The following is a 15,146-nucleotide window of genomic DNA, read 5'->3' as shown; positions in this document are numbered from 1 at the left end:
GGAAAAGACAGCAGATACACAGAAATTAATGAAAGCTTTAAATCCACCAACTCCCGACACCGACGGCCCTGTGAGCGACGGGAGGGAGCAGGGCCTACGCTAATAACCACATTTGTCAGCGAAGGACGAAGTGGGAGCTTCCAGAAGAGGCAAAAAGAAAGCAAAAGGAGAGGGTGAGAAGGGCAGGGGCAACTGGAGAGGATTGGAAGTTTAGAGAGGAGGGCAAAACTCTCAGGAAACCTCGCCTGCTGCAGGTGTGCATCCAGCTATGTGGGGAGATGGTCTGACGAGAGCACGTTGCTCTGCCAGTAGCTATCTTTAGGGTGAAGGTTTAGCTGTGAGTCTTTTGATGGCTGCTGTCGTAATACAGGTCCTGACGCTGGCTGTCAAGTAGGTTGGTTAGTGGACGTAACACTACAGCATTATGAAAACGAACAGTCACTCGGGAGCTGGAGAAAAGGGAGAAAAGTGTCCCTCAAAGCCGGAAAACACGGATCAATACGGAAGACCAGCAGCGTGGACAAAAGTAAAAACTGCGACTGTTGTTCCTCTGAAGAGCAGCTTCACAGGGATAGCGGGGAGCTGGGGAAACGCCGCCCTCTGCAGCCATCTGCATACACTCCAGCAGAGGGCAGGGCCCAGCCACTGGCTACCAGGCACCGGCCACTGGCCACCGCCTGCCCCCTCTCAGGTGGCCGCTCCCCAGCTCTACCCCTTGGCACGTCTTAGGTTGAATTTACTACATTACATGATTCCTACTTCCTAAGTCACACGAAAAATAGCAAAATAATAAATAATTATTCTGTAGATGCAAATTGCTTTACGCTGCAATCAAATAAGTGGTTGGCCAGACAGCACTGCTGCAACTAAGAAAAAGGTGAGGTAGACAGAGAAGGGTCATGCAGCAGAAATATGCATTTCTCCCTGCTTTTCAAGCCACCTTCCACCATTTGCAAAATAACCATGCAAAAAATAACCAAAAAAAATTTTCTGGTCGTGGCTTGGCAGCTAAGGGTCAAGAAATACCAGATGTTTATTGAGCTCCCTTCAGCAATAAGCAATTACAACAGTAAGCATTTGCTATACCTACAGCTGACACAGTACCTTACCATCTAGGATCTTGCCTTCTGCTCTGGAGGACAGCTCTCCATTTCTGCAACCACCTGCACAGCCTTGCGCGGGCACCCCAAGGCTTTGCACAGATTTGAAGCGGAATCACGGCTGGCTTGGAGGGAAGGAGGGAGGAGTAAAACCCACCCCGACAGCAGGATTTGGGGACAATTCCATCAGTCTTTTTAGGTTTTGTTGAGCCCCAAACTTGCCCATAGAGGAGCCCTTCTGCAGGAAGGAATGGTGTTGGCCAAGGAGCTTTAGAGATGGATTAGGTAGGATCTTACTGCTTCAGAATCCAAGTCAAGTCCTTCTCTTCCCCCATCTTTCTCACTGTTTTCTTGAGAACCACTTCAGCTTGCAGAGGCACAGAATTAGCATCATCTGTGACCCGCTTTTGGGGTTTTTTTAACATGGTAGTGGAAACAGGTGCAGCAACGAGTTGGAAGCAAACCAGCTGGGGAACTTGTACTTAATAGAAGGGGTACTTAGGGCTGCAGGAGGAGGCACTAGATGCTGCTCAGCTCTTCTGGGACTGCATTAATAAACTGGTACGAAGGAAAGACTGACACTTCTGGATAAAAAGCAAACATCTAGCTGGAAAGAGGAACGTGCCCTTGGATGCTAGAGTTTTGGGGCCACTAATGTTTAGAAAATTTGTGCTTCATTTGGCCTCAATCCCCTTATTTAATCCACCTCATTAATCCTTTTTAATTATCCACCTCATTGTTTAAATCCTCTGCTTACTGCTCAGCCTCTACACTCTTTTGGAGTTAATAAACTGCACCAAATTAAGAGCATCATGATCCAGAGCATGCTGTGAAAAACAGGAAAGATAGAGTTTCAAAGGTCATCTCCAAAGATAATTTTTCAGAATGAACTGTACCCCTGAATCTGTGCTATTTATAACACATCACAATAGTACAGTAGCACTCGTGTACAGTTAGTGAATGACAACACATGTCAGTGTCTTGGGCTTAATGGGAGAGAAAGGGGAGGGAGGAGAGAGGGAAGGAAAGGAAGCGGCGAGATGCAGAAATCTATGGAGAATTAATGCTGGAAAGGGTAGGCTAATAATATTAAAAAGGAAATATTAGACGTTTTTCATTATAATGCAGTAGGTCTGGTTGCATGCAGACCTGGGAGTTATTTATTAACTGTTGTTACAATGACATATCGTTAGGCAATATAGTAGGGAAAATCATGAATTATCATAAATAATTAACGCTAAGCGACATTAGGTAAACCACATGCTGCGGTGCATTACCCTTGTCTTTGTGGCTGTTTTTTCCCCACTTTTGGAGGTCTCTCACCCCAAGCCGGAGCACAGCTGAACTGCTGCAATCCTTTTGCAAAGGTGGGTGTGAGGGAAGGGGAGAGGAAGGATTTGAAGTGCTGTGGAAGTTCGCTGCCCTGTAGCAAAGGAAGCACGTTTGGGGGCACGAGGTGAGCAGATCAGGAGTAGGACAGAAACGTAGCTGCTGGGTGTACGGGTCTAACTCTGTGAGTCACTTCATGCTCTCAGTAGTGGGTCATGGATCCCTAAAGCCACGGGCTGTGTGTGCTGTTTCCCCATTGCTTAGGCAGCAGTCTTCCAGCTTCTTTTCCCTTATTCCACCCTCCATCTCCTCCCACCCCTGAGACTGAAAACCGCTAGGCAAGGATTCTCAAAATAGGTAGATGCACACTCCCCCGTGCACTCGTGTGTAGTTAGGATGCTATGGGTGTTGCGGCATGGGAGGAGAGCACGGCAGAGATGAGATGAGATGAGATGAGATGAGAGGCAGGCAGCAGGCACAGCTGGAGCACAGGTAGCCTGGGCTGCTAGGAGCCACTGGGCTGAATTGAGATGCTTTAGCAGGGACCCCCCCAGAATAACAAAAAAGAGCCAGAGAGGGTGACTGGGAGAGGGCAATTTGGCTCTGAGGTTCCCAGCAGCCTGGGCTTGTTGCTATTGCTCTGTCTGCCCTCTGTCTCCCGGCCAGACCCGTCTCTGTGTTGCTTGATATCTCAGTGCTGGTGTCCTACCTTCTCTCAGCTGCGAGTCCTGCTCCAGTCCTGCCATTCAGCAGCCGCTTTCCCTTCCAGGACCCCGCTGCTCTCCTGGGACACATGTCTTTATCGGGGAGCCTGCGTTCTTTCTCCCCCTGCGACTCCTCAAGCGGTGAGGCCCATTACGCAAACCAGTCACAGGGGCAACATCTGACTTGCACTGTCTGGCTGAGAAAGGTCGGTAATTTGCAGTGTATTTTGCAGGCATTAGTGCGAGTATCAAATGAAGGCTTAGTTCCAAAAGTTCTCCTGCAGCTTCTTGTCAGAGAGAATTAGCCTACGTGGCTGGAATCCAGATGTGCAAATTTATCAGCTGTTTAAAAGCATGGAAGTTTGAGATGAGTGCAACAGCAATCTTTCCTTTGTTCATACCAAGAGTCCCTCCCTTCAGCTTACTAACAGTGAGTAGCAATTTGTGCTCTGGAAAACACTCTCACTCAGCACGTACAAACAAAACAATTTCCTTAGCCATGCAGTTTGTAAGTGAGGGTTCAGTCCTGCAACCCTTGCAAAGGACAAGTTGTACTTTGCTCTTGCTGTGAGCCCCTGGTAGGCGGGACAGTGGTGGATTCTGACCACGGAAAACATACATGAAACACGCATGCACCCAATATGCTATTCTTCATCACGGTGAAACTAATTTCACTGCAATACTTACGTTCAGATGTGCTGCTGTCCAGAAAAACACAAGTTCTACTCCTATTCTTTCAACAAGAACTTAAAAAGACAACAACCAAATATTCAGAGAAATTTTCTTAAAATGTGAAGTGTTTTTTCCCAGTTTGCTGTGTTCAGAGTTTTTTCAGATTATTTCAGATTGGTTTTATTGCTGGTTTTTAGAGCATAAAGAGCACAAACCTGAAATACTCAGCTTGAAGGTAAAGAGGGCAGAAAATCAGATGCTCCTGGTGAAAGAGAGGTTAAAATGAACATTGCTATGCAACCATGATGGTGTCAGTTATTGTTATTCCCTTTACCATATCTAGCTTTTCTCGCCTCCAAGTGAGGCTTTAAAATACAAATACAACTTTCACTTTTCTTTATCTGTTAAGGAATTATGTTTATAAAGTATAATTGTCCCTAATTAGTTACTCAAGAAGGAGAAAATGATGCAAGGATTCCTGTTTATCCAGTCTGAAAAAGATAGTGGGGTAGAATCTCTGAAGGCAAGTCAATCTCTTCAATATTAGATCAACGCACTGTGCCTACTCAGTTATTACAAGAGATCATAATCGCTGCAGTAGAAAGCTACCCATCACGACATTATTTTCACGAGATTGATAGACACTTGAGAAAGGATTAAAAAAAAATAATCACAGAGAACAAAAGGACCATGTTTGTATGTCTGTGTATCTGTTAAGATTTCTCCCAGAGAAACTGGAAGCGTGGGCTACATTAGACAGATGAGGCTAAAGCCTCTCTTTAACACCTACTCTTCTTAAATAAATAGAGCAAAATTCTACTCTCAGTCATGGTCAGTGGGGTTCCACGGAAGATGTCAGAACAGAACCAGATTTACTAAAGAGATTTTAGTGAAGAAGGATAAAAATCCAGAGCAAACAAAGAGGTTCAATGTTTTTACTCAGATAAGACTTCTTATTAAGAAAGAAATTGGTAAAATCTGTCTTGAAGGTGAAAATATAGAAAGGAAAAAGAAATGAGAGACAGAGTTGTATGGTAAAGGATTATGTCAAGCAAGAGCTCTTAAGATTGATGTTTGCCAGTCTGAGTGGGTTGAATTGCGTGAGGCTGAAGATATATCTTCAAAAGCATCTTAAATCTTCCAAACACCACCATTGCTTGTTCACAAGAGGACTTTCTCTCTAGTGGTAGATTGAAGTTAATTTCTTTACTCACTCAGAAAGGCAATGGATAATAGGAGGGCTAAGTATGACCTCTTCCCTAGTGTGCTGAGCATGTTAGAGTGCAAAAGATTAAATTAGCGCTTTTTTCCCTAACTGAAAGGCATAATTTCATGGGGAGGGTTGAAGTAATTCAGAATATCTTACAGGGCTTTTGATATTTCAGGCAAAATGATACCTTGTGAAAGGACTTCAACAGTGAATAAAACAAAAGCGTAATATAGAAACAACCCCACATTTGGTATTCTGGCACATCTTTTTCTTTGAGTCTTCAGCCAGCACTGATCAACATTATCTTCCATTACTTACCTCATTAGGCAGCGCCTTCATCGGTGTTTGAAGAGTCTTCTCAAAGGTTATTTGGAGAGGAAGCCTGCAGAAAATTCTACACGTGCTAGAAGAAACCCTGGTATATGCTGACCATCCCCTCCTAAATATAAACTCTGGTTTAGAGAAATGCACCGAAGCCTCTTCATGCACTACATTATGTGGACTCCTCTCTGTGACCTCCAAATGCCCCGATTTTCCCTTGCCTACCACATAATAGTCATGTAATACTATCCTTGATGGACTACATATGAATAAGAGGCTATTTTGAGGTTGTAAGTACTTTAAATTGTAAGGTTCCCAGTACACCACTCCACAGCTGGCTTGGGAACAGAATAATTAACTCAATGTAAGATGTATGCAGTTGTCTTTATGAAAGCCCAATCTGTCCTCGGAGAGCGTTCTCCCCTGTGAGGAGGCAGCCTTGGAAAAAAGCAAAAGAACCAGATCATTAGTAATGAGTTTCATTAATGCGGCTGCTAAAGCTACATTGCTGTCACTTGGCAATGATGATGTGAACCGTGATCTTTCGAAGCTCCAAGATCTCCGTGGCGCTTTCTGGCCAGACAAGGAGACCCAGGTTATTTGTGTGTGACATCAGCAGAGCACCTGGGACAAGCCAAAGCCTGATCCCCGCACAGAGGCAGAAAGAAGAAAATCTGTATTTAATTTACACTGCTTGTATTTATCTGTAGCACCGTGTTATCAGGTAAACCCACCAGGGACAAACAAAACTAGATAGCTACCGTGGGCCTGTGCTTCCTCCAGAGGAGCCGGTATGTACAAGTCTCTCAAGTGATTCTCGGCTCTGGGAAACAGAAAGCCCCCATCCCCCTAAATATTATTTTAAGACACCTTAAAATATTACAGGAAGACATCAATAGTAGGAAGAAATTTCCAGACATTTATCTTCTCGGCAGCGTTAGTGCGCATCTCCACCGATACCCAGACAGTCCAGTGGCCAGCGGGACCGTGTCAGTCTTGAACCACGAGCAAACCCCATCTGCTCCTCCCAGCCTGGGCTGCCCCCCGTAAGAACACAAACCCAGGGGGTGTTTCTCCCAGGAAGCCAGGTGATACCCCAGTACTCCCCGAGGCGAGAGGGCTGAACGCCTCACACATCCCTGAAAGTCTTGAGGGTTTCAGGAAAGTCAGAACGTGTCGAACGAGCCCTGCTGCCGCTGCAAGGCCAGCAGTTCCCCATCAGCGGCGGATGCTGTTGTTCTTTAGACACCATCTGTTGCAACAGCTGCTGGTGGCTTTCCAACAGGCTCTTTAGCGCAGGTCTAAAACCAGATTGCTCCCAGTCAACCACCTCTCCTTATCTAACCTGGACGAGGGAGGCTGAAGATCATTGTCACTTCGGTCCTCTTCCCTAGGGCCTGCGGTGGCACTCACCACCGCAAATGGGAGTATCACTTAGGGACTGGGAGAACCGATCACCAGAGCCCTACTGAGGAGCGCCTGCGGGTGGGGTGGGGTGGGGTGGGGTGGGGTGGGAGCAGGGCAGGGGAGGAGGTGTCTTCTAACAGCCCCCTCACCGCCAGGTGCATCCATGGTGATGCAGCAAATGGCCCAGCATCCAGCCTGTCCCTTCTCCAGGGCGGCCTCTCTAGTACAGAGCAGCCCCGTTAGAATCCTGACCTCCACCAGAGGCTGAGCAGTTTTCGTTTAATCCCGAAGAGCCTTTCCTCTCCCTAAATCCCACGCTGCAGAGCCCACAGTGAGTGGGGCCCTGCTCGCTCCTGGTGCAGCTGAGGCTCCGCGCAGGCGGGTTACGCAGAGCCCTCTGTCAGTCACTCCCCGAGGAGTGTCTGGTTGGTATGTCCCTGCACGCTGCTGGGCACCGCCACCTACCCGCTCGCCCTCTAAAACACAGGGGCATCAGAGCACGTTAGGCCGGTTATCTAAAAAAATAGGTCTCTCAGTTTAATATTTTACTCCTCCCCTTGGCTTTTCAGCGCTGTTCAGTTGTGTTTACTTTCCGAGCAGGACTCCTGTGTAATTTTTATAAAGATTATAAGCAGTGTCACCAGCCTGCCCTACTTTTGACAGTTCCATAAAATCAGTATTTTTACTGTAATGAAAAATGCATTGAAAGTCACTTTTGGCAACACATTTTTACTACTTTTTTTTGTGCCAATTTTTAAAGCCATATTTCTGATTACCTCCTTGTTCAGAAGATTTTGCACGTTGGCGTGATTCACTATTGAATAGAAGATTTTTATAAAAATCTTTGGGCAGAGTGTCCCAATTCCACTGGACCTCGGTTTATACTGTATGACCACACATATATGTCTGAATACCACCGCGTAATACAGACATTTGAAAACCCAGAGCTACCAGATGTTTAAGACCATCTGAAAACAAAAAGGAAACACGTCGAAACAGCGCAGAGCAATTCCTTACTCTGGCTCCTACCTGCGCCTGCAACAGTTACTTACCTTTCCGCACCGCCTGCTGTTCACTTCTGACGCATTAAGGTACAGTAACACGCGTACGGTGCTTTTCCCTGTATTTTTATATTCCGATTATGTAACTGTGCTGCTTGCATAACCGCACCGCCGATAAATGTAGGATTTGTCTGAGGATCAAGACAGAGCAGCTACTGTCAGCCCGTTACCGAGTCTCCCTCCCAGCCGCCCTGCTTGGAGCGCGGAGATAAGGTGGGTGCCCTATGTGTCAGTGCGCCCTTTCCAGCCTGGCCGGGAACGTTTAGCCTAAAATAACGTTTGCATTCATTGCATGAGATAATGTCACCAAAGAAACCAGGTCTCAGGCGGCCTCACTGAAGCACACACGGCAGAAATCCACCCAGCTGCCAGCTGTCCCCTGTCTGGGGGGTATTTCCCAGGTCTGTCCCGCCTGCTGGGGCTCTCCCGACCCCGCGGGAGGTCACACACACACACACACACACACACCCACCCACCCACCCACCCACCCCCCCCCCCCCCACACACACACACACACACCCCCCCTTCTCGGGGCTTTTGCCACCCGCGCTGGCGCAGCCGCGGCGCAGGGCTGGGCAGCAGCACCCGCAGCCCCGCGGACAGCCGATGCCGATGCCCCCTTTGTGCTTTTTACACCCAAACGCCCCCGGGGGAAGGGCCCCGCACAAAGCGGGTGGGTCTGCTGGCGTGCCCCCGTGCCAGCGGTCCCTACCCCCGGGCCCCGGGAGAGCTGCCGACGGAGAGGGGCTTTGGGGGGTCTGCGCTGCCCGGGCCCGGCCGCGCACCTCGCTGCGGGGAGGCTCGGCCGGGGCGGCCGCGGGACTCTCCCGGGCCCGGCCCCCCCGCTGCGGCCGCATCAATCATTAACGGCGGCTCGGGTGTCCAGCGCCTCCCTCCCCGGGAAACCCTACCCGGGGCGGCGGGGGCGGCTCTCCTCGCTCCCCGTGAGCGCTGGATGCGCCGCCGGTTTCCAGTTACCGCGATGCCGGGCGGCGGGGCGGGAGGAGCCGCGGCGGTGCCGCCACTGCCCCTGCTGCAATGAGTGATGCTGCCGGGGGCGGCGGCGGCGGCGGAGGAGAAGAAGCGCAGAGCCACCGCGGCTCCTCCGCCGGCGGCTGCGGGAGCAGCGGCGCTAGCTCGCCCGGGCGGCGGGGCGCGGCGGCGGGCGACGGGCCGGGGCCGGCCGGGGGGCCCGGGGCCGGCGGGGGCCGCAGCATGCCGGCGGGCGAGGGGGCCAAGGAGGAGGCGGCGCCGCCTCCTCGCCCTGCCGCCCTGCTGCGGTGGGACGAGGTGCCCGAGGACTTCGTGGAGTGCTTCATCCTCTCGGGCTACCGGCGGCTCCACTGCTCGGCGCAGGAGTGCCTGGCCTCGGTGCTGCAGCCCACCAACGAGACCCTCAACTTCTGGACCCACTTCATCCCGCTGCTGCTCTTCCTCAGCCGCTTCGGGCGGCTGCTGCTGCTGCAGGGCGCAGGGGACGTGCCCTTCCACCACCCGGCCCTGCTGCCCCTCTGGTGCTACGCCTCAGGGGTGCTGCTCACCTTCGCCATGAGCTGCACGGCCCACCTCTTCAGCTGCCTCTCCCCACGACTCCGCGCCACCTTCTTCTACCTGGACTATGCCTCCATCAGCTACTACGGCTTTGCCAGCACCGTGGCCTACTCCTACTACCTGCTGCCAGGGCTGAGCCTGCTGGATGCCAGCGCCATGAGCCGCTACGTGCAGCAGCGGCTGGGTTGGCAGCTGGACTGCAGCCTGCCCATCGCAGCCTACCGTGCCCTGGTGCTGCCCGTGGCGCTGGCGCTGGCCGTGGGCTGCACGGCCGCCTGCTGCCGCAGCCGCGCCGCCTGCTGCGCCTACCCCTTCGCCGTGCGCACCTTCGTCTTCGCCATGCCGCTGAGCATGGCCTGCCCCATCATGCTGGAGAGCCTCCTCTTTGACCTCCGCACCCGCAACCCCACGCTCTTCATCTACTTCTACCGGCGCTACTGCTGGCTGCTGGTGGCCGCCTTCTTCAACATCAGCAAAATCCCCGAGCGGATCCATCCGGGGCTCTTCGACATCGTGGGACACAGCCACCAGCTTTTCCACATCTTCACCTTCCTCAGCATCTACGACCAGGTGCACTATGTGGAGGACGGGCTGGCCGAGTTCCTCAAGGCACCCCTGGCTGCCCCCACCTACCTGGGCACCGTGGGGTATATGCTGCTCCTGACGCTCTGCCTGGCCGTGGTCGTCAGGAGGTTCCTCAACGTCGCAGACCTCTGCAAGCAGGACTAGCTGGGCCGGCGACCCTTGGGACAGCGACCACCATACCAGTGACCCTTGGGCTGGAGACCCTCGGGCCAATGACCTTCAGACTGGCAACCCTCAGACCAGCCCCACCATGTCCTGAAGATGCTGCGAAACCTGGGGGAAACGCACCTGTGGAAGAGCCAGGTCCCTTTTGTGGAGGGTTGTCAGAGAAAATGACCATGGCAGAACTGCTCATGCTCTTTAAACTACTAGGTTACCAGGGGAAGCAAGCAAACGCTTACTGGTATGTTGCTGCTTAGAGTATAAGCTGAAATAATTTAGCTCTGCTACTAGGAAGAATGCATGAACTGTGAATGCCACTTACTACTTTCATAACAATAAGGTTTAAACTCGCTCTGTATATACGTATATATTTATATATCTAGCTATATATTTATTAGCTACATATATATGTATATATATATACACCTGAAGACACTTGTGCAATGATTACTCATAGACTTTTAATCAACTCCTGTGTGAAATTTCCTAGCAGATTATGCACTGACATTTATCTTCCTCTGTGATACTGTAACAGGCCTTTGCAGCCACATACTGGATTTTTAAATGCAAACAAATCGATAGCTAGCTATAGTTTTTAAGGTCTTGCAGCCTTTTCAGCCAGGGAACAATAGATTTATCAGAGAGAGGAAAAACAGCTGTGAATTATTACAGAATTACCAGTTGATGGAGAGACTTTAATTAGACAGGCAGTGAGTGGTTGGTGTAGCCACTCGGATACTAAAATAAAATAGAGGGATATGTAAAATAACTGAACCAGAAAGGGGTCAAACTAGTTTGGAGCGGGGGCGGGGGGAGAAGAAGGGCACTGCATAATGGCATGGCTCTTCCCCCAGCACGTCAGGAACATCTGTTGTGTTAAGGGGGTTGCTAAGGGGCCCCTTTATCTTCAGCCCTTTAGAGTCAAAGTCAGATGCCAGACTTTCTATAAGCCCCTGCCAAGCTCGGTGGGAGTTCCGTGGATGTAAAGAGAGTAACTGATGCATGAGATCTCATTCTGGATCTTTTAGAGAATTACATGGAACTCGTTTCTTCTGCTCTTTAATTAGAGCACTGTCAGATTTACCATCCTAAAATTAGTTGCAGAATAAGGTAGTGCTGAACCCGAGTTCAGGACCTAAAATCTGGCTCTACAAGTACTGGATACTGGCACTTTCTCATCGTTCCCCACCTTTTCCTATTTTGATTAGTTGTGGCTGCAGCTGGGTGTTTTGAGGTCCTCTTTCAGAAGCTTTGGGGGAGTTCAAAGACAAAAATTACGAGGTATTTTCCAAAGCAGTATCTTTTCACAGCAACCCAGGTATTATCCTTCTCACGCGACAAACAGCTGACTATAGATTAAACTTACCCTCCATATAAAGAGACATTTTTGCAAACTACGTGCAGATTTTAAACAGATGCATTTTGATTTTGTCTGACAGAACAAGTAACAAGTACGCAATAATATTACACAAGGGGGTTACAACTTGAGTTCAGGTGAGAAACTGCTTGTATACCCCATTTTCAAAAAGAAGGGTGGTACTTCCTTAGGAAACGCTGGTGTCATACTGCACAATAGTGCAGTGGCTCTTTGCCCCTGTTGTGGAAATACATTTCTGCTTGGGTCTTTCCCATTTTCATGGACATGGCATCTGAACCCCAAGAAAATGTTCTGAGTCCAGTCCCATAGTCTTCTGTAAGACAAAGTCCCCTTTGTTTATAACAGGAATATAGGAAGGACTATAGCGAGGGATTATGAGGTCAAATCCCTAAAATGGGTCAGAATCATCACGGAGACCAATAATTGATATGCCCTGTACCAATGTCAGCTTTGTGAAAATTTCCCTATGAAAGTTCATAAGCTAAAAGAAAATTACACCCACTTCATTTTATCTTTTATCTCAACCCATTTTAACTATAATGGTTTGGATCTTCTAGATTCTCAGTGAATGATGAGAATGGCCTAACAAAAATTTTTATTCTTTGCCAGCCACAGTTCTGCTAGCATATAATTTGTGGTAGGGTCACATGTGGTCTCTTGAAGAGATGGCTAGAATTTTCTAAAACAGCAGTTCCCAAACTGTGACCTCTTGAGTTATCACTGATGGGCCATAAAAACCAGCACGGCCCTGTGTGGCTGTCCGTGTTCTGTTTTCATTTGCCAACCTGCATTAAAAGAAAATTAAAACTACATGAAGTATTTTTAATTTTACATATTTTCATTAACTTTTGTCATAAATATGGCATTGCTTTATTCAGCTGCCAATAAAGCAGAAAATTATCTGCACCACTGGGAGAGGAGGCTGGTTCACAACACTGTTATGCTTTGAAATGTGCTTTATATTGTGAAAAAACCCTGGAAACTCACAATAGAAAGCAAATGGATCAAGACTTGCAACGATGCCATCCTATGAATTTCCACAACTGCAAAAGAGGCCAAAATCTTTGAGATGTGCTGTATTCAAGTTAGAATAATAGAGGCATAGTAGTTAGAGCCCAATGACTCATCCAAGTTTCAAAACTAATTATGTAGAAAGGGTTTGCCTGGGAGATGCCACTAGCATGTCCAACCAGCAATTAAAAACTAAGAAAGAAATCAAGAAGGCCAGGGACAGCAAATCTCAGCAATAGAAGACAGCTCAGAAACAAGCAACAGTAAAAGCCAAATGTAAAAAAAGGCTTTTAAAGCATACTGTATAATGAATTATTTTTGTGCTTGTCAGTCACAATGTAGAGGACATCTCGAGGCAATGTCAAAAAAGGCTGTTGCTAACTTGTAAAAATACATTTGATATTTGCAGTTAGGCCACACAGGGTCATCTATATATATCTCAACGACAGATAACAGCATAAAGGTTGGATTGCAACCAACTGCAATTTTACTGGAATCTTACTGCTGTTACAAGAGTTGCCTATGCACCCCAGTCACGCTGCAGATTTAGTATCTGGCTCTGATATTAAGAATATTGTTTCATTTAAAAGTTTCTATTGGCAAAATGTTGAGGCACGTGTATGGGCCTGAGCACTTCATGGAGTTACTTGCAAATGCTGGTTGCAAATACTGCTCTCTGAGCCACTGTAAGCAGGAGGTGTGCATCAGGAATGAATGGGTACCGGGAGATGTGATTAGATTTTAAGAGTTCTAATTAATGTATGTTTGTTCGTTTGGCTGTTTGTTTAAAATGTGGCTACAAATTCAAAAGTTACATTAAGTGTGGAGAATATCTAGGGAAATGCTACCTGAGTGTGTTTATTCAGTGAAGGGACGTGTACGTAGATAATTGCTCCATTTGCCGTGTCCGATAGCCAGTCTCTGTAAATATGGACAGAACAAAACTGAGTTAAAGAGGTTAAAAGCGGAGCAAGATATCTATAATTATAGTGCTTGAATTTGCTCGTGTAGAAGTGAATGTCAGCATTTGTGTGGCTTGTAAGGGAGCGGGATCTCTTTTTGGTATGAAAGCCACAGGGCTGAACATCCGTAAGCATGTCCAGAGCTTAGACAGGAGGTCTAACCTGCAGACTAGATGCATAAAGACATCCTAGAAAACAAACTTTTTTGCATAAGTACCTGTCATAATGTTTTTATTGCCTGGGTACCTGCCATAAGGTCTACACTGTGGACTCCACAGCTCATCTTTAAAACCACAAAGGCTTTTTAGGCCTTTTGTGGTAGAATCTGTGTGGGGATGGGGGACGAGGAGAGGACTGGAGCACAAGGGGATGGCCTGAAAATGCCTACGTGTCTTTCCGTCTTCGGCCAACACTGACCTTCAGACTGACATACCTGTGCCCGTGTGAACTGACTGTTGAAGGGGCCAGTTCCCAGAGTGTTGGTGCCACGGACACCCCCCCTTGCAATCAGCATGTGCCTAGAACTGCAGTCTACGCACTGGTGTATATTCAATACGCCTAGCTCCTGGGCACTTCCGAGTAACCTGTAAGCTTCAAACTCATCTTCGTGTAAGACTGATATACCTGTTCTGTAGTAATTATCCCGTACTCTGTGGCGATACACTATTTCTTCTTCTGCAGTGTATTCATTTGAACGTCACTGTCCAGGATATCTGCAGTTCTGAGCTGCCTCATTAGCGAGACTGGAGTCTGCAGTCTGGAAACAAAGGGAAAGGTTTCATCTGCATGCTGCACTTGTAGAAGTTTAGCAGTTAAAAGTAGAAACACATTGTTTTTTGCTAAAATGATAGTTTTGCTTAGTTGTCCAAGTGTTGTGCTTATTATTTATTTGCTGAATCCAGCTACTATGTTGGGTTTTTGTCAACAGTGCCCCTGCAGAAAATGACAGTATGAAAGTTTTACTTCATGTTTAAGTAAACTCTCTGAGGCAGCACATTCATAAAGTATTATTGCACTTAACTCGGTTGATTACCATCCACATGCCTTACAGAAGCAAATCATACCTGTAGTAATTGCCCAGATTATACTGTTTTTCATTGCCTATGAGAGTAAAAATGACCAAGTGGCTGGTAACAAGCTGAGGAGTCAGGCACTCCTGGGTTCTTGTCCCTGCTTTGCCACTACCTGTTCTGTAATCTAGGGCAAGTTGTTTAAACTGTGTTCATTTTGAATGAATTTAATTCATGTAAAACACTGGAATTGTACCAGGGTTGAATTTGACCCTCTGTGTCTCAGTTTCTATATCTGTAAAATGGGGACAATATACCTTACCTACCTCGCAGGGTTGCTCTGGAGACTAGCTAATGTTTGTAAAGCACTTAAAAATGCAAAGACCCTCCTAGGTGCTAAGAAGAAATATTACTGAACTCCGGCAGAAAGAATGTTGTATTTTTCCGTAGCTCCTCATCTCACAGGGAGAGGAACATGAACGCTTCTAGATCATGAACTCTTGGGACAAACTCTCGTCATCGCCATACTCCTAGGAGGTTCACATCCTGTGTCCTTCGGAGCTGATGGCAAAATTTCCACTGGCTTCAGGCGGGGGGCAATCAAGACCTAATCAGTAGCACACAGGCTGACTCAATGCTTAAGGGTCAGGAGTAAAGAGAAAACATAAATGAGTTAAGTACTC

General features: G+C 47.9%; 1 protein-coding gene across 1 annotated transcript; it reads left to right on the top strand.

Moving 5' to 3' along the window:
- Positions 1-8,842: 8,842 nt before the first annotated feature.
- On the top strand, positions 8,843-14,446 carry PAQR9 (progestin and adipoQ receptor family member 9). The gene has a single exon (XM_076341004.1). It carries the CDS (start codon positions 8,843-8,845, stop codon positions 10,082-10,084), a length of 1,242 nt encoding a protein of 413 aa, XP_076197119.1. The 3' UTR covers positions 10,085-14,446.
- Positions 14,447-15,146: the final 700 nt, after the last annotated feature.

Source organism: Aptenodytes patagonicus, chromosome 6 (genome assembly GCF_965638725.1).
Source record: "Aptenodytes patagonicus chromosome 6, bAptPat1.pri.cur, whole genome shotgun sequence".
Taxonomy (NCBI): domain Eukaryota; kingdom Metazoa; phylum Chordata; class Aves; order Sphenisciformes; family Spheniscidae; genus Aptenodytes; species Aptenodytes patagonicus.
This window is presented reverse-complemented; position numbering and strand designations above follow the sequence as displayed.